Below are 18,401 nucleotides of genomic sequence, written 5' to 3' on the forward strand. Positions count from 1 at the left end.
GCAGGGAATCTGTACTTCACAGAATCCAAAAGTTGCATGTTTCGAGAGGCTTCAACAGTGTACGTACCATTCTCCTGGATCAGGTCTTCAAGAACAGACAGCCGTCTACTACGTGTCTGCTCGTCAAGCGGATTCTCGGCCGCTCGACACTCCCAACACTTTCGAGAAAATGTGACCCGAGTAGAATTGCGTTCAATACCTTGACAAGACCGTTTCTTACATTTCCGCTTCCATCTAAGCTTCGTATGTAGGCAAGTGTATAAATTGTGTTCCTCGAGACACATGATGCCTAGGAAACTGAAATGAACCTAAAACAGTGATACCTATTCTAATGTTGGTACTGCAGGTGGAAAGGCATATGGTAAGGTTTAGTGGAATGGTAATGTGGGGATGAGAAGATTGCCTCATTCTCTGAAATTAAATACACAGAAACCAACTATTGGGCATTGTGCAGTGTCAATGGTAGCGACATGTCAAAGGACAAAGACTTGGAGCCATGTTGCTCTGCCATCGGATAGCATTTCTTTGTATTCATAAAGCTAGATGAAAGACGGAGCTATAACGCTTTGTCGAATGTTTGGAACACAAGTAATTGAGAGAAGAAGAGCACCAGCGACGTTCCATCTTCGCCTTTGTACTAGAATATCCAGTCTTTATTCTGCAGAATTGTTGTGAAAACGTTGAAACTTGACTATTTCCACATATGGATATGCCCAAGAGATGACCTTCGATATTTCGAAATGCCGATATGAGCGATCGTGGGTAACAAACGAAGGCAGGCTGCGAGAGGCGTTGCAGCTTGATTGGAACACGAAGCTAGTGAAGCTCACTTGAGTATGAGCAGAGCAGTGTAGAAGAATTCTTGATATGAGTTACTTGTTTAGAAGTCGCGGAAGTGCTCCAAGAAAGCAAGTATCCAGAGAGAGACTGGCATTGCGTTTTGGACCTTCAAGCCAACGCTCTCCTGGCCCAACATAAACTAACAGTGTTGAGGAGGATGCAATCCAGTATTTCTTTGAAGCTTGCGTGCATGTTCCAGCTCAATATAGGTCAATTACTGCGCCACGCCGCTAGGCTCAGTAGCTTTTGACATCGGTGTTGTAAAGAAGGTAATGGAGTTCGGTCGGGAAAAAGGCGGAGACAGTATGAAGTATTCTGGAACCGTGGAGGGAATATCCGTGGGTCTCTCTATTTTGAGACTGTGAGTGAAGCAGTTCGATCCGATGTCGACGCAATGCTGACTTTCCACCGCTTGTAGTATACCAGTCATCAGTCAGCTTCCGAGCATCGAAGATGATCAATGACAGACAGAGTAGCCAGAAATGCGTGGCCGCATTAATGTATTGGTAGTAAACGTCAAGCAGGAACAAAAGTGTCTGTAGATCCTCGAATCGATTATTGTGGCAATCAGAAGCCTCGAAGATCTGATGCTGTACCTGCAATTAACAATGTCGCTTCGTGACAATGGATATCAGCTGAAAAAAAAAGTGTTAAAGTAAAAGTGGAAGCGTCATACCATACTTTAAAAGTATCAAGTCTCATTGTCTTCAGATTTATGCTTCCCAGCGAACGTTGGGGTAGTCGTGGTGGATCTGTCCCTACCGGAGGAGGAGGTGAAGATAGGTACCTAAAGGCACGGAAATGAGTGATGTAACAACAAATTTCTCGTTATAGAGAGTTCATCTTCAATTTGGCCAATATGCCAACATTATGCCTAACTCTTGTGGGTAAACCTTTGGTTCTCGTGAAGTGATTCTCTCACCGCCGCTCCCGTCGATCCCATCCGATGATCAACAATAGCCTAAAAGACAACTACTTTCGCTAGGAACAGCTCCCGTTTCAGTATGTCCGTAGACAAGATAGATCCAACTCCTGATTGACTGCCTAAGCTGTCGGTGGTGTAATCCGCACAAGCTGGATCCTCGGTGACCGTCGTTGGAGAAGGCTCGGACATTCGTCACGGACTCCTCCAATTTGAGCCAGCGCCGGGGAATATTCTCGCCGACAACTTTGTTTGAACTTCTGTCTGGTGCATTACCGAGATTTAGAAGCTGTTAGTCTTTAATTTTGGAAAAGTTACTACTATTTACCAGCGTATCACGAGGATGGAGGTGGTAAATGGAGATGCTGGTCTCGTCTGCTTCAACCCAAGCGCCTCGCTTAATTCCTCAGCAAGAAATTCGGAGTATACGTAGCGCATGGTTCAAGCACTTTCAAAAGGTGAAGATACGTTATAGCCTCACTGATTTATTCAAATATAAGCCAAGCACTCTTCCTGTTGTCGAAAAAGTTTGAAATGATCGAGCATCTTTCGCTCGGCATTAGAGAAAGTCAAATGCCGCTGATCGCACAGTTCAAAATGCCTAGCCGTATCACTTCAAGACTCTTACTCGCACAAAGACTGTCTAAACTAAGTTATTAACCTTATATTTTCCTTGAATATTCCTATCCAAGTAGACAATTTGATGATCAAGCTATCGGCGCTGACAAAATCCCGAGCTTGATGGTAAGTCACTCCTCCCAATCAATCTGGACCCGGCAAACAAGCTCGGCATTTCGGTTTTGTGAACTCTTACTCGTCAACATTAGTTACTCAAGGGATAATCGGCTTGCATGAGAAGTGATAAATGATAGGTTCTTCGCAATGGTGAAACACAAAAATTTGACGATCCTTTGAAACGTCCAATCCGGGAAGCAAACAACAAACCGTAACTCGTTCGCTTGGTCCCGAGGTTGCGGAGAGGTATCTTTTTGCTTCTTAAGGGGCGAAGATCAAATATAGATGCTTTTCCAGAGGGTCAATGGGAAACACTTTTGAACTACGTGTCGTCACCGGTGCCAACTGCTGTCATGATTTGGCATGAAACCCATGTTCTAAAACTCTCTTCCGTGTTTATTCATTATAAGAGGACTATCCCACAGCCATTTTCAACCTAATCCCCTCTCTTCATGGCTTGCTCAATGTGAATAGTCTACTGGGCAAACAGCGCCACACACCCAACATCGTCAACCCCGCACCACCACCACACGTACTCTCCATTACCTGCCATGATTACACCCCCACGAGTTGGCCCAGACCTCGGAACAATTGACTGTTGAGCGATATATCACATGGATATCAACAACCTCCATCATGCTCCACCATACAAAAACAGTTCAGTCATTTCCCTGTTCCAAGTCAAGAACCACCCACTGCGCACGGTATACATAGCCCTCCCAAGCCCACCAGCAGCAATACCCTCGAGTTCGACTTACTGCTGGAGATCCTTCTATGACAACAACGACCACGATGTCCAACCATGGAAGCCCAAACCTTCATCCAGGACCTAAGCAGGGTCACAAGACCAGCATTCGCTGGATCGCTCCATCACCTGCCAATAACAACACCAACAACGACCCTCTGGTCAAGACTACGGCGAGGCCAGTACTTCATCATCATCAACATATACCCTATTTGCTTTCACTCAAGGCTTCATGGACTTTTATGTTCATCACCCCCCAAGTTGGGCACACCAGTTTCCCTCCAGCGCCCACCGGGCACTGGTGTCTCGTCCCATAGCATTCCATCACCACACTCAAGAACACTTCACTCCAATACCATCAAACTCAAATTCAAACGACAATACAAGCCAATTACATCCATTATCAAATCATTCTACTGCCAATCAAACAACCACCCATCCACCCACCTACCACCTCGCACTCTCTCGTACCTTCTCACCCTCAACCACGAGACGACTTCCCACATGGCTTAAAGCTACTGCAGTGGCAGCATGGACTTATGTGAGATAATGAACTGGCGGAACCTAACCCAATCGAACGGCACAGAGCGAGCGAACGGGTCCAGCTAGTCAGCATTGGAACTCCGATTCGAAGAGGGCGGCGACAAGGAGATAACAAACTTCGATGTACCACCTCGAAAATTGGGAGAGATGTCTGCCTCACTGCTACATCATACCTCGCTTCCTCGCTTCGCCGAGTCGTCGCCCTCTGCTGTTGTCGAGATTCTCATCCCACCGTGCTCGTCGGTCTGTGAATGATGTCGACGAAAGACGCACTCTGGTCTTTTACATTGCATCAGGTCTTGTCGAATCTCCACCGCATCATGCACCGTCCAGCATCTATCATTTTCGGAACAACACTCTGATCCCGTCCTCCCGTTCAGGCTTCGCTTCATACAAAGAAAGAAAAGGAGATGGAGACGAAGGGGAAAAACGGAGTTACTGAAAATCTGTTCGCTCTACTGGGACAGGACAAATCACCACATGCAGAACGAGTCAAGAGGCAATGTAGATCAATCATCAACCGTTCATATCGCTCTTCAGACTACGCCTCCCTGCCAAACCTAACCCAGCCAGATGATACATTACATCACATTTAGTTATCTCAAACCAAACGTCAACAAAGAAAGCAGAACTCCTGCCTCCGCATACCCGACGTCAAAGCTGGTCGAGGACAACACTCAACCGAATAAGCGAGAATGAAATTTAGAACAACCACACGCCATTGTCCGACACTGACAAGCGACGACAAGGAGGAAGAAGTTATTTTCAACTCAACGGCAAACTCCAAGTCCTCCCCAGCTCCTGCAACTTCCTCTTAATCCCATCACTCACCCTCGCAGCAACACCCTGCTCCAACAGCCCCACCGCATGACCCAACACCTCATCTGGCACCAATTGCACGTATGTCTCCCGCTCCATCTCACCCTCTCCTTTGACCGCCGTCAAAACAGGAACTCCCTCTCCATTCCACAAATAACTCACCACCGACCTATCATCCGGCATTACCGCATCAATCGCGAACATTGGACCCTTCTCCATGCGCTGGGAATTAGCATCCACTCGCGACAGACTCTCGACCCAGAGAATCAAGCACGCACGATAGATGGCCGTAGACCACCAATGTGGTCGCCCCTCTTTAGGCATCGAACTCACAAGGCGGATGACCTGTCCGCAATGAACGAGGACTTCTTCGGGTTGGTGGATACACCGTCTATACCTGAGTCCAAGCTCACGACTCGATCCATCGAAGGCCTCACGTCTTGCAAGGCGTTCGATCTCAGGGAATGAAGTCACGGCATTGAGGCTGATGAGGTGATAGAGAACGAGGCTTGCTCGCGTGACGGGGCAGGTCGGGTCAGCTTTTGCGTGGACAGCGCACAGCTCGTACCATTTTTGCAAGAGGGATTGTACTTCTTCAAGCCGGAGGAGGGTGCTTGCTTTGGTGACTGTTCTGCTTCCGCGACGGGCGCCGAAGAAATCAGAGAAGCAGGAGAGGACTTGCCGGAGGTGGCATAGTAGAGATTGGAGGGGGTGTAAGAGCAGCTTTAGCTGAAGAGGAGAAAGTTGCTCGTAACGACGATCGATGTTATCATGGAGCATGTCCTGGAACAGATCGCACAGCGAAGGTGTGAGAGGATGAATTTCCAGTGGGGAGTTGGGACTTCCCCAGCCTGAGCCGGTGTTGTTGATGTTGTTTGTTTGTTGCAGGGCAGCGAGCCATTCAGTGGAGTCTTTGGCGAGCCACAGGCATTCCATCCCAGGCATCGGGGTCTGCAGCTCCGTGATGGATAGGATAGGTGCTGTGTCATGGAACAGGCTCAACTCCTGATCCACCATCACCCAGTTGTACACTAACCTACTGCTAATTAGCCTGGAACACTGGGATGTTTGTAGGGCTGGTAGGGTGCGCTGGGTGCTGATGAAGTGCCCGTCATGGCCCCTCACTAGGCAGATGACCACTACAACACGGCACTTGTGCCCCAAATGCCATGGCGGAGCCGTGTCATCCCCGCACAACTCACTAATGCTATTGGAAAGGAGAATTATGTGACGGAAGTTTCAAAGAGGAGAAAAGCCTACCTGTTCTTACTTTCCTGGTGCTGCCATGCTCTCCATTGAAGTTCCATATTCGACGGATCTGTCGATATGGACATTTGAACTGAAGACTCCAGCATACCAGCATGCTTCAACATCTAAGGAAAGGCAAGTCAGTAAATCTCGATATTCTAGGTACGTTTCGTCACACTTACAGCGAGATACATGCCTCTCTGGCCCATGGCAATATTCATATGCCATGCATCACCACTCCAAGCACCAAGGATAGTAAACAGCAGAGCACACCTCAAAACCACCGGATCAGCCGAAAGTTCAACATCTCTTTCGATGATGTTGAAAAGCGAGATGCGACAGGTCTCGGTCAACCCCGCAGTAAGACACCTCGCTTCGGGTGTCTGGACCGCAGTCGCACCACTGGCGATCATCAAAAGCAGGAGAAGAGTAGACGCTTGGTTATTCATCATCAACTCGTTGGGATCAAGAGCACCGCCGTTGATGAGCGTGTAATATGGCGCGAGACTGCGGACATAGCTGCGGAGAAAATATTCCAAGACCTTAGAGGGAGGAAGGACAAGAAAGTTGAAACTCCCATGCGGACTCCCTTTATCCCAAGTTTTCATTCCACCACGATGAGTCTCGAGAGCAGTGTGCAGGAAGCTCTGAGTAATCGCCAGTATGCGGTCTCGGGTGCCGGATGAGAAAGGAACAACTGATATCTGATTCTTGTAGTCGATCTCAGTGGAGTCTATGTTACTGTCCAGTAGCTTCCACGTACTTTCGTATCTGGAGTGCTGTTCGAGATTCTCCAGATGCAGAATAGCGGTTCGGGGACATGAGCCTGAGAAAATGGGCCGATTACAACGAGCAAGCGGCCAAGCGGCTTCAGCTGCGATGACAACCTCGAACTCAGGCATCATGGAATCTCCACTCATGAGACCACTCGCCTCAACAAGCTTGAACGGTCGTTCGAAGTCAGCTTGTGATGGGATACTGGTAGATACCGTATGAGGGACAGAGATCGACGAATGGATGGAAGTCAAGGCATCAGAGCTGGGATACGACCCCGCTATGTCCATGAACGGAACATCAATCTTGCCATTCATGGTATCCGAAAACATCTCCAGGTCAGAGGGATATTGATTCCACATCATGAGGTCCTGATAGCCGGTCTCCGCATTGAGCATATCTTCATCACTGAGACACATGAAGGTGTCCATACCCCTTACACTTTCGCTCGGCGAAGTATTGAACGGCGAATTTCCAAAACTCAGAACCTGCATATTGTGCACTGGTGTTTGAACGACATTCTGCGGACTCCCTTGGACTTTGTTGGCCTCCAATGGACTTCCCGCCGGCGCAATGGTAGGAGTTTGTGTTGCTTGCGCCTGAACAGGTTCTTTGGGAGCTAACCGATTTGTTGTTGTTGGCGACCCACTGTTCCGCGCTGCGGAAATCGCACCAGACAGACTGGCTGATCGCATAGATGCCTTTCCCGAACGACGAGCGAATCGTGCTTCACAGGGTAAATTCTTATCTGCGCAGCGGGAACAGGGTACGGCTTTGTCGCAGCCGGTCTTTGCATTGGCGCAGTTGATGCAGGCGATAGGGGTGCGTCCTCCTATAGACGGAACGGCTCCTGGTGCTGCTTGCATTGGGTCTTTAGCTTCGTGGTACGTGAAGTGGTGGCGTTGGAGGAGATCTCTGTTATAATTTGGTAAGTAAATTGAAAGTCCTGTCTCGTCAAGCTCTGAAGTTTGTTTACCTTCTGGGAAACGATAGTTGGCAGAGAGTGCAGCGATGGGGTTTGACATTCGTATCTGATGGGGTGTATTAGTGATGGATTCGAGGGCATGTGAGCTTGAAGAATCTGGAAGAAGCTGGTGGTACTTACGACTAGGTATATGTCTCTCGAGATGCTCCTTTCTTGTGAAGCTCTTTCCACAATACGTGCAGAAGATCATGATATCGACAAAAGGGGCTGGTTCATCGTTTGACCCTCGAGCAATTATATATTTCTTCACGATCGACTAATCACAAAATTGTGTGCCGAAGTAGACTTATCCAAGATGTAGGTAGGTGTAGTAGTGGAATGGTAGGGAGTGTTGAAGACGCGAAGTTTGGAAGTGTTGTTTGGAGGTAGGTGCGTGTCGTTGAGATATCAAATCTCGATTTCCGAAATTGCTGAGAATCGACACAGAAAGGTTTCAAACAAGTACCAGAGCCGAACTTTTTTCCGGTCAAGCAACTTTCGAACGAACGATGTACTTTTTGTATGCTTGCAATGCACGCCTGGACTTGGTGCGACGACGAACTCGATCCTTGTGGATTATGGTAAACGCAAACGGATAGTATGTCCAAGTTATGACCGAGGTCGAAGGGGCTCGAATGTGTTCCCAAAAGATAGGATAAAGCAGGGAAGTATGCAAACGAGAGTTGTGTATTTTCAGCCCGCCTCAATCAATGCCGGCCAATTTACGCAGGCCAGCGTCGTAACCTGGAAGCAGATTAGATCCTTGTGTCTGCCCTGTAAGTGCAGTGGTGGGTATGTATGGGTCCTGGATATGTTTAGATGTTGACTTTCGGCCTTTGGATTTATCTACTTCTTGTATGTACTGAATCTCAAAGCAATGATCGTCTGTCGTCTTTTCCAGCCGCACTGCACAGCACCCACCCACCCCTTTGACCTACCCCTTCCTTGCCCCTGGCTGTCTGATCAGTACTGTTTCTGTCCTACCCCACATGATTTTGAGAGTGGTAGTGTCATAGTGTTCATGTTCAACGAGACAAGACAGGACAGCAGAGGCAGACTAAGTGGCATGGCGGAGGGAGTGAACAACGAGTCGCTAGGCAGAGGACCTGACCGTCTGTTCGCAGGGCTCGAGAGAGGCGCTGGGAAATCCCAGTACAGCTCTGCATAGCTTATTTTGTTGTGCAATTGCCATTGGCGGACAAGTAAATCAAGAAATACACGCCTCATGCACAGTTCGGTGATGGACTAAGTGGCCAGCACGGGGCTGCGGCGATGAGCCATGGGAGGCTTTGACAGTGGACACGAGAAGAGGAAACGAACCAGCGAACGAGCGAGGATGCTAGAGAGGAACAGGTATCCTGGAAGTTAAGAGGTAGGCTAGAGATAGGCGCTGCGTATATTTTGATGTTTGTCTGTTGAGCCTAGCCTGATAGCGCTGGCTGTTCTATGCTGCGTAGCTTTGCTCTTTGACAGCTCGGTACCTTCCTGACAACTACAGATCAGTGACTGATACCGTTAGCTACAGGCAGAAAGAAGCTCGGGATAGAACAGGATATGGTAGGCACGGCAGAAAGGTTGACGTGCTGTGGATTCTTGGGCCGGTCTACAAGCTAAAATGCTTGAGTGTGCTCTGATACCACGGGAAAACCTCACAAGACTCAGGTCAGTAAGTGCCATGATTGCACTCGGCATTCATTCTGCATCTCCTGTCATGTTGATGTCAGATCTTTTGCTAGCAAACATCCCATCATGCTTTTGATAGGAAAGGCAGCGTATGCTACCGTTGCCGTGTAGCATGATACCAGCAGTCATACCAGCCATGCCCAAGCTTTACAGGGCTGTATGGAAGGATGCTAGGCACTGGCGGGGTGACGGGATGGATTGCAGTGGTTCAGTACACGGCTTGAGCTTTTCCTTGCCTGGTAATGGGATGTTGGGATGTGAATATCTGGTACAGAACAGAGGATGTGAGTGGAATCGTGGGCTACCGTGGGCTGAAGCCGTGCCCTCCACCCCGTACGAATAGCGGAGGCTACTCCCCACGGAGAGCCTTCCCGCAACCTTACAGCGTACCCCTGCCCCTGTTCTGCGCTGCCGTCTCCCCCACTTCGTCCCCTAAGACCCGCCCTGCAGTGCGCTAATCTCGAGCCGTCAGCACGGTCGCCGGTCCAATCCAGGGGCATTGCAGTGCACCACCGCCAATCCATGCCCTGAACAGGCCTAACCTTTAACGCACTGGCCGAGATGTGCCTAAACAGGCTGAGAGGCTCATCCCGCTATGTCCAATTTGAGCATATGTAGTCTGCACGCACACGAAGAAATGTTCTAGCTCGCCGCTATTCAGATATTTGTTTGGTCTGTTCTATTTATTCCTGTACCGGATCTTGCCCTGTACTGGTACTCTGCCTTGCTGCCCTGGACCGGCTGAAGTATGATTCCACTATAACGATCTTCCCAGGAGCCAGTTGTGAGTAGGTTACGGTATGATTCGGAGTCCTGGGTTTGACTTATGTGCACTGTACGGGAATTGTACATTGAGTAGTGAGTGACAGCCAGTACCAGATACAGAAGCAGAACCATACTAAAACTGCTGCACGGCTGGAACGAGCATCTATTGAACTTTATCCTGCATTTGTTGTTCCCCTATGTCGCCACATCCTTCAAACAATCTCTCTTAGGCTCCTGTACCTTGTTTTCGTTCCGGTTAGTGCAAGTGTCTTGTCATTTAGTTGAAGTCTTGTTGTTTGAGCTTGTCTTTTGGTGCACTTTCTCGGCTCGACTCCGAAGTCTGATTTGGTACCTCTCTTTCGCCTCGCGTGCATGTATGTGCCAAGGCAGTATCAACACCATATGCTTGTACATTGCTGGTTCGTGTCACAGTGCTCTGGGAACTGAGATCCAGAAATTTACTGCGACGGGACGGGATGGTACGCTATCCAATTATCCCCATAGTACCGACCCGGTTGTCGTGATACAAGCATCATGCGGATGAATAGGCAAATCTTGGGATTCCGGTCATTGGCCAGATAGCGAGGAAGTGTAGTGATCATTGACAGGGAAGGAGAAGACAATTGGAATCTGGTTCTGATATTGACTTCACCCGACCCGACTTGAATGTGCAGAATGCAGGTCTTGATTAATCTGTCAACAAGCTCATATGAACATTGAGAGCCGCAAGAGACGGAAATGTCTCCTGTACATCCGAACGATATATTATTCTGCAACGGAACGGAGAGTAAGTTGCTCCTTCAATCTATCAAGCAGGTACTTTGTACCGAGCGAGATTGTATGTATTTTGAAGAAGAACATCTGAGTGTAGGGGTCATGGAATTGGAATACAAAAATAGGTCCCCACGCATCCACCATCCGTCGTCTCAGACTGGTTCCCGAGCCAAGTAAAACATCCCACGCATGGGTCCAATTCATATCACCACTCTTAGTCTATTCTGCAGTACGTCCTGTCGCGTGGGGTTTGTACCTGTGCCTCGTCGAGAGCCCAGCCATGAATTTACAGAACCTACCTTGGAACTGGTACTGTACTACCCGCCTGTCCTGGGCTGGGACAGAGAATCCAGACAGATATGCACTCGTGATGCAATGCGCAAAACATAAAATGCAGATGACCTAGTTGGCAAAGGGACAATTATCGTCTACGACTGCATCAATTCTCTCGGCGACATGTCCGCAACTCACATTCCTACCATCTCCACGTATCGCATCGCATCGTATCTCCTCCTTTGCTCAAGTTCCAAAATGGTCCGACAACATACCTACTGACTGACTTCTACCTAGATCCTCACTACCACGGCAAAGCTTGCCGCAAGCGCAGTGCACGTTCAAGTGGCCTCGGAAGCGTCAAATTACGCCATATTGACCGATTGTTTCATACTTGTCGATCTCGGCGCAAGATAACCTCACGAGCATCTGAATCTGCCGCATATTTCGGTATTTGAACACAAGTGCGCATAAAGAATCGCTGGTCTTGATATTAGTTTTAGTGTTCGGTGTCTGAAGAGAAGCAGGTTCGGATGAGGACCGATGATGATGATCGCCGAGGATGCCGGCCGAGCATATTGACATGCGGATGAGCAGGTCAGCTTCCTGCTCGGCCAGTACCAAGAATTGTTGTTGAACTTTCTCTGTCCTCTGTCTCTGAGTGATTCTCACGATGAAGAAACCACCATTCTTGACCTTATCATATGTTGAATCTGAATAACATATCTCATCTCATCTGCCACCTGTGACGCCGCAAGTCTCGCTTGGGCATCCGAACCAATCGTATCGTTCGGAGGTAATATCGAAGTCGATCGAGGGGACCTGGCTGAGAGTTAGCGAGATCAGACCCTTTTCATCGTCTCTTCCGTATGCATGCACGTACGTTTTTATATACCCAAGTACAAGCAGCAATCAGCTAGCCCAGTGGCAAGGTTGGGGCTCTCTGCTATATCTCTAACCTATCTCCGTACTCGATCGCGAGAACTGTGCATACGAAAACACGAACAGGAATCAGTCCGAGGACCTGGTGATCCAGATACCACCATCAAAGACAAGACCGACTGTGAGGCCGAGTAACGCAATGTCATCTGTGCAGAAGCTGAACGGCGCTGGAAGGTTAAGAGTCAGTCGGTCGTCGGCGTCGCCAAGGTTGACAAAACGGTGTGTTGTTCCCTCACTTCGTTGCCTAAGGTACATGTACATTCTCCTCACTCTTCTCACTGCGTCTTTGTTGAATCTGTGGATTTTTGTTGGTACGGACGCACCGCTCAGGTCGTCGTATCTGCGAGCCAGGAATCTCCCTCATGCTGCTCGTGTAGTATTGTTTGTTCCGTGATGTTGTCCTTCCCGCCCCTCGATTCGCTTCCTCGCTCCAGCTCGCTCCTCGACCACTCAGCACAAAGCACCACCCCCACCAATCTGTACCTTCGTAGAACCTCAAGGGAACGGAATCATTGCAGTCGATCTTGGCAAGGGTCCCTGTCCGTCTCCATCTCCGCCGGAAAAGCTCGTCAGCCTTACCGTACCGTCCCCTGCGAAATGTTCAAGCGAGAGCAAGCTAGACGAAGCCAACGGTGCGTGGCAGCAAGAAATAATAACAGAAAGAGAATTTTAGCACCACCTCGGACAGCCAGCTCCAAAGCTTGGCACGACGTCTTGCTGAATCCGGGTGTGGTGCTGTGGTGTGGTGGGTGGTGTGGTCGACAATAAATCGATTGGGCTTTTTGGTGATGATCTCCTCCGGGCTCAAACGCCTCGAACGCCAGATTCTTGCTTTTGAGCTTGGTTCTCATTTCAAGTTCAGATAAAGCGAGGAAGATGCAGTCGTATTTCAATTTACGTACCTCCGATATCTGGGGTGACGAAATGAGCCGACTCGTGAATTCTTCCTCTATCATCCGTCGTCCCTTACGAAATATATAAAAGGGCCTCTTAGGAGGAAGACAGTACGTTCGGACCTATGAAACACGACGGAACGGAGACCCTAGTCGGAGTTCCGAATTATCCAGATTGAGTGCAATGAGTCCTCTCTGTGCTTGTTTACTCGTTTGAACGTCTAGCCCAGCTCAAATCACAGGTTGGTGAACTAGATATTCCGTTGCGAATTCGGATTCCCTTCAGCGTGATCGTCGATGCGTGGTGTACACAACGGTATCACGGTAATGCTCGTGGTGTGATGTGATACACCAGTGTACGTTACGGTCTTAGTATCATCACATGCACTCTTCGGCCTTGTGAAATCAAGCATGCAGAATTACGTGAGTGGCAAGGCAAAGAAACCTTATCGCCCACCTAGTTACTCGATATGCCTAAGCTTGAGCCGCGGGCCAGCGAGCCAGTCGATATCAAAGTCTCGAAGTAGCGGCTGCACATGTGATTACAAACCACGCAATATTCCCAGCCGCAACAAATATCCAAGCAGTTATGGTACCTTGGTATTGAATTTCAAGACATTTTATTCCTCCCATGTGGCTAGTAATCACGAAAGTTTGAAGGAGCGAGTTTTTGACTTTCTGGCGGGGTTCTCAGGCTACACCAATGTGCTGCCAGCCGTGCTGGTGATCTCTTCCGTACTCAGATAATACATTCGGATCCTTCTCCGCAGCCAGGCTGAAATGAACCAGATTGGAGAAATCTCGGAACTTATTCAAGGTGCAGGCTGCATGCATGCTCCAGTTGTTCTTATGTGCGTGCATTTCCAAGACCGAGATGTCACGGAGATGCCGGGAGATACACGAGAAAGATACCAAGTCATGTACATTTCGTTCTCGTCTTGGAAGAAATATACACCGGGCAAGTCCCTACTGATACATATATTGGGTTGCGTTATCTCTTGGCTCTCCTATCTGCAGCGGCTTCAAGTGAGACACACCTGCCCTGCACCCCAAGCCCAACCAGCAAACAAAGTGGCGTGCGAACCAGGTTGAGTGTCTCAAACTACCAGAAAACCTTCCTAGCGGAGGCTCAAGAGAAACAAGATTAGATGTGCAGTGCAGAGGAGAACAGTGCACAGACACGTGGAGAAAGATCTGCAACGTTTAAGCTTTCAGCGAGGGTGCGAAGCGCGACTCGAGGGGGAGGGGAGGGGAGGTTGACCCGAACCCCAGATATACACTTACCCGTTTTTGGGGCGAAGGGTACGATATCATGGTAATGATCGTCGACGCCGGAGATCCTTTTGATTGAGATTCCACCGATACGGTAGGTTCCATCTAAGTATTGAAGGATTCAGCCAACAGCCCCGTTCAGCCTGGGGAGTTTCGGGATTGTTGTCTTTGATGGGGGAATCGGGTGAAAAGAAGTGAGGCCCTGATCAGCCCCTGGTCGGATGAACTCTCTATCCCCTAGCCTTGAAATCCGAATCATCGCTGTCAATGTCACTCACTCTCCTGGGCTTTCGGTGTTTTTACCGGACTGGGAATGGGGAAATCCGACATGTGATCACGATTCTTGTTTGTGTTGGTGGTGCTGTGGAGGTCCATCCTGTGGAAGTCCAGCACGGGACACGGAAGAATAATAGAGCCTTTGAATGGAATGACAATGGGAGAAAAACGTGATAGCGTGACAAGCAAGACCCGGCGAAGCCATTTCCACGGATCGGAGGCGGTGATGGATTCTTAGACGGGGGTGGAGAAAGAATTTATTCTTACAAAGACTACTCGATTCTGTGTTTCGAAAAGGGGAAGAGTATAAACGTTGATGTACAGCCACTTCGAGTTTATTTTTTACTGACACCTGCAAATATATCCCGCGTAGACACTTAAAATATCTTCCTCAGAGTCGCAGAAAATACGCAAAGGCAAAGCAAGGTTTTGCCAACAATCGTCAAGGAGGAGCTCATCAACCAGCACCCAATGTCTCCCCCGCTCCGTGATCAAATCGCTTGAGGATGCATATAACCAATCCTGGGGAGCTCACTATGCGGCTTCGAATTGGGAAGGCTGATCTTGTATTAAAGCCTAATCTATTGCCTTGTTTGACAGGTTTGACCAAAAGAAAAGGAAAGTGGCTGAGGCAATGTTTCATACTCACTTTGGAGCTTGTAATTTGTCACGCTCTTGAATTGAGTCAAAGAGAACGAAGAAGCACCAGCTGACTACGACCACATCTTGCATTTTCTAACCTCCATTGACAACAATTTGTGGTCAAACAAGACAAGGCGACCACTTGATCTTCCTCTTATACGCCAGCCTCATCCTTCAGCCATGAACAAGATCTCCCAGATATCCAACCACAAGTCCTCAAATATTGCGGAGACAAACGCAAATCATCCTTACACCATCCCTAGCCATCACCATGAGTCTACATATCCAATCAAAACCTGTACGCAGGCGGCAAAACCTCCATCGAAGGATTTCACACACTCTTTCTCGTGACTGCGGTGAGAAAGCAGTCACGGTATATGCCTTTGGACCAGGCGGGATCAGAACAGATATGCTCTGAGGAGAACGCCTGACATCACCTCAAGGAGTATCCATGCATGCCGATGGAGGTCACTAAGACGTAAATTGCCAGCAAGACGTCGTTGAAGAAGTAGGGGTTGACTTCTTCTAATTTGTAAATGCTGTTGAGCTATTAGTCAGGTATGATAGTGAGTGAAGTGATGGTTCAAATTTATGTGATCTCCTTTCACTTCCTCGCTTCAATTCTCCTCGCCGAGTGGTATGATACCGGCCTCGTCCCATAACCGTATCAGCGGCTTGGGGCTTGGATAACATTCTGCTCGACGTTTTTCTCTCTCGCTTTTGCTTTTGCTCTACTTCATTCCACTGAGCTTGATTCGAGTGGCACAACCTCTCCGTTATCAGCGTCTCAATAATGATTCTCACGATGCCCAAGGTTTTTGCATCCAAAGAGAAGTCGTAAAGCTCAGTTGAGGATCAGTGGCGAACTATGTCTGTCCGATTTGGGCAGCTTCGACGTCAAGACGGCTTGGAATGCTACCGTGGCTGTAGCTTACCAACTGATGAAGAAGGCTCGCAAGTGGGTATTGTCCAGTGTGCAAGGACACATGTAAGAGCAAGCAGCCAGCACTTTTCGTTTCGGGTAGAGAGTTGCGTGGGGTTGGCTTGCGTAGTGAGCTGGTTGTTGATGGAGGGGGGAGCGAGGAAGCTTGTGTGGAACAGACATCTTCAACAATTGGTGGATATCTTGGGGGGTCAGGAGAAAGCCATCAGGGCAACATTTGGGCACACCATCAAGCTGTGCATCAGCAGTACGAGAGCGGGACAAGAAGCTGACTTTTCGGTCCTTTCCCGACTTGTCTGTCTCATTTCGTCCCGTGTGGAAGATACGATAGGGTTCTTACTCGCTAGTAACTCCTCACTACACTACAGACTTTTCCCCGCCATAAAATCTACAACCCGCCCTCACTCCATAAAACCTCTCCATACGGAGAAAATCACTTCTCCCAAAGCCCAAAGCCCAATGTATCCCACCACCTGCCAGGACATAAATCTCCAGAATATTCGGGCAAAGTGGCAGACAAGGCGGCCAAAACATATCCACCAGATCGTTATCCAGGGTCGCATACCCGTCTCACAGCATAACACTCCTATGATAAGGGACTGGGCAAGGCAACTGAATGCACAGCTTCGGCCCGGATTGGGAATATGGCTGACGGCGGGCGTTCAGGTTATGTCCGGGACAGCCGATGCGATTCGGGTCCATTGTTGGCAGGGCTGAAGAAACGCTGTGCTGGAACCAATCGTCTACCCTAGACTGATAAAAGCAACATCTCACTGTACTCCCACCACATGTGAAGGCCAAGAATCACCGTCTGAACCATTTGACCTACTGAAAGTCACTGAAGAAGGGGCCCGCGGGAGTGCCTGAAAGAGCTGCTCTCGCTCAGACATCCACTCAGGACGTGTCTTTCTATGACGAAAAGAAGGAAAAACGCCTAGAATCCTTGGTTCATCCTTCCAAACAATCAAAGTTTCTTCTGTCTCGAGTTCCTCGTGTTCTTCTGCTTCTTTAGGACACATCGCTGGTATTTGGAGTCTGGATACTGCAATGATCAACTGTCACTAAGTACAATGTCAGTATCAGTGCAAACTATTAGCCTGAGTCCCAAGGACAGCAGTGCATTTACAATTCTCCTAGCAGGCATGATGCTCTGTGAATCTAAACCCCGCCCTCCCGTACTGCAGATCATCACTAGGGTCCGTCACTGTACAGCAGACGTGGACCCTGTATGGTAAGCGAGCAGTAGATCAGATCCACTCAACAACGTCCAAGTTTCCCTGAAAAGCCGATTCAGTAATAGGTATCTCAGACCTCGTTTTCTAGCGAGTCATGATGAAGTTGAAACATACCTTCGTATCGTATCTGCTGTCGGGTAAGAAATTCGGAGAATAAGACGTAGGTAGGTGTAAATGTTGATTCATGGCGATATCTACAACGTAGTGAGTGCATGTCACCCTACTGCGCACTACAACCAGTCCACCCACCATTGTCAAACACCCCACCATGAAGAGTCCCGAGCTCATCCCATGCAATCCGACTGGAACGCCTCTCCACCAGTAAATAAAAGCTACCACACTCCGCCGAAAGCAGGTGAGTGATCGCCAAGGCTACGCCAACACTACGACTATATTGGTAAGTCTGGTCTCTCACGAATGCAATGCGGCGGCATTTTTGACGTTGCTATACTATTTTGGGAGTTTGCTACAGGGCTTAAGTCAGATATGCGAGATGTCGGGCCGCAGGGGTCCTTGTCTTTAAAGATCCTAGCTTGTTCTTTACGAAGGGCGAGTGCCGTGAGGTCCGAGTGAGTAGTTGAATTACTTAGTCGTGCTGTATTATGACCTGACTTCAGGAGGTTACGAGACTGTGAAAGTTTACGTCAGAGGAGCGGATTTTTAAGAATACGAAACGATGGTGGGTGGAAGGGGGACTATTAGGTAAACGAATAAGTGCTTTGGCATTTTACAGTCCGTACAATGATACGGACTTGGTGTGCCGGACAGCTGCTTCTTGATACGAAGGACGATAAGCGGTAGTTAATTTCTGCAATGTGGAAATAAGATACTTCGCAAGTGTCTGACTCCTTCAACACCGTAGTATTTCACAACATCACATCTATCCCGCCTTCAAAGCCCGATCGTCGCACCCTCATCATGTGAGTGGCTGTACGTTCTGTACGTTCTTCCAAAACTGTAAGTATCACAAAGGGAGTCTGTGCTCTGCACCGTTCTTCAACGTACCCCACACAACCACACATAAGCCAACTGCAGCCGGGCGTCTCAAACATAGATAAGATCGACAAAAACTATACCGCCCTCCTAAACTTTGGTGCTCATTGGGTAAATCAT

The 18,401-nt window shown here is 48.7% G+C and overlaps 1 protein-coding gene across 1 annotated transcript; it reads right to left on the reverse strand.

The window, feature by feature from the left end:
- Positions 1-2,997: 2,997 nt before the first annotated feature.
- ONS95_007387 (uncharacterized protein) lies at positions 2,998-10,435 on the reverse strand. Its single transcript, XM_058500893.1, has 4 exons — positions 9,175-10,435; positions 6,035-9,096; positions 5,865-5,977; positions 2,998-5,640 (listed from the first exon to the last, which is right to left on the reverse strand). The coding sequence occupies exons 2-4, from the start codon at positions 7,799-7,801 to the stop codon at positions 4,551-4,553; spliced, it is 2,970 nt and encodes a 989-aa protein (XP_058362209.1). The 5' UTR covers positions 7,802-9,096; positions 9,175-10,435; the 3' UTR covers positions 2,998-4,550.
- Positions 10,436-18,401: the final 7,966 nt, after the last annotated feature.

Source organism: Cadophora gregata (genome assembly GCF_030347475.1).
Source record: "Cadophora gregata isolate MNR1 chromosome Unknown scaffold_2, whole genome shotgun sequence".
Classification (NCBI taxonomy): Eukaryota; Fungi; Ascomycota; class Leotiomycetes; order Helotiales; family Ploettnerulaceae; genus Cadophora; species Cadophora gregata.

Excerpts from the sequence above, each read along its gene's own strand:
- ONS95_007387 (XM_058500893.1), bottom strand. The coding sequence starts at position 7,801 with ATGATCTTCTGCACGTATTGTGGAAAGAGCTTCACAAGAAAGGAGCAT. Across the intron at positions 5,978-6,034 it reads AGAGAGGCATGTATCTCGCT|ATGTTGAAGCATGCTGGTAT; the intron begins GTAAGTGTGACG and ends GCCTTTCCTTAG. Across the intron at positions 5,641-5,864 it reads CACCAGGAAAGTAAGAACAG|GTTAGTGTACAACTGGGTGA; the intron begins GTAGGCTTTTCT and ends AATTAGCAGTAG.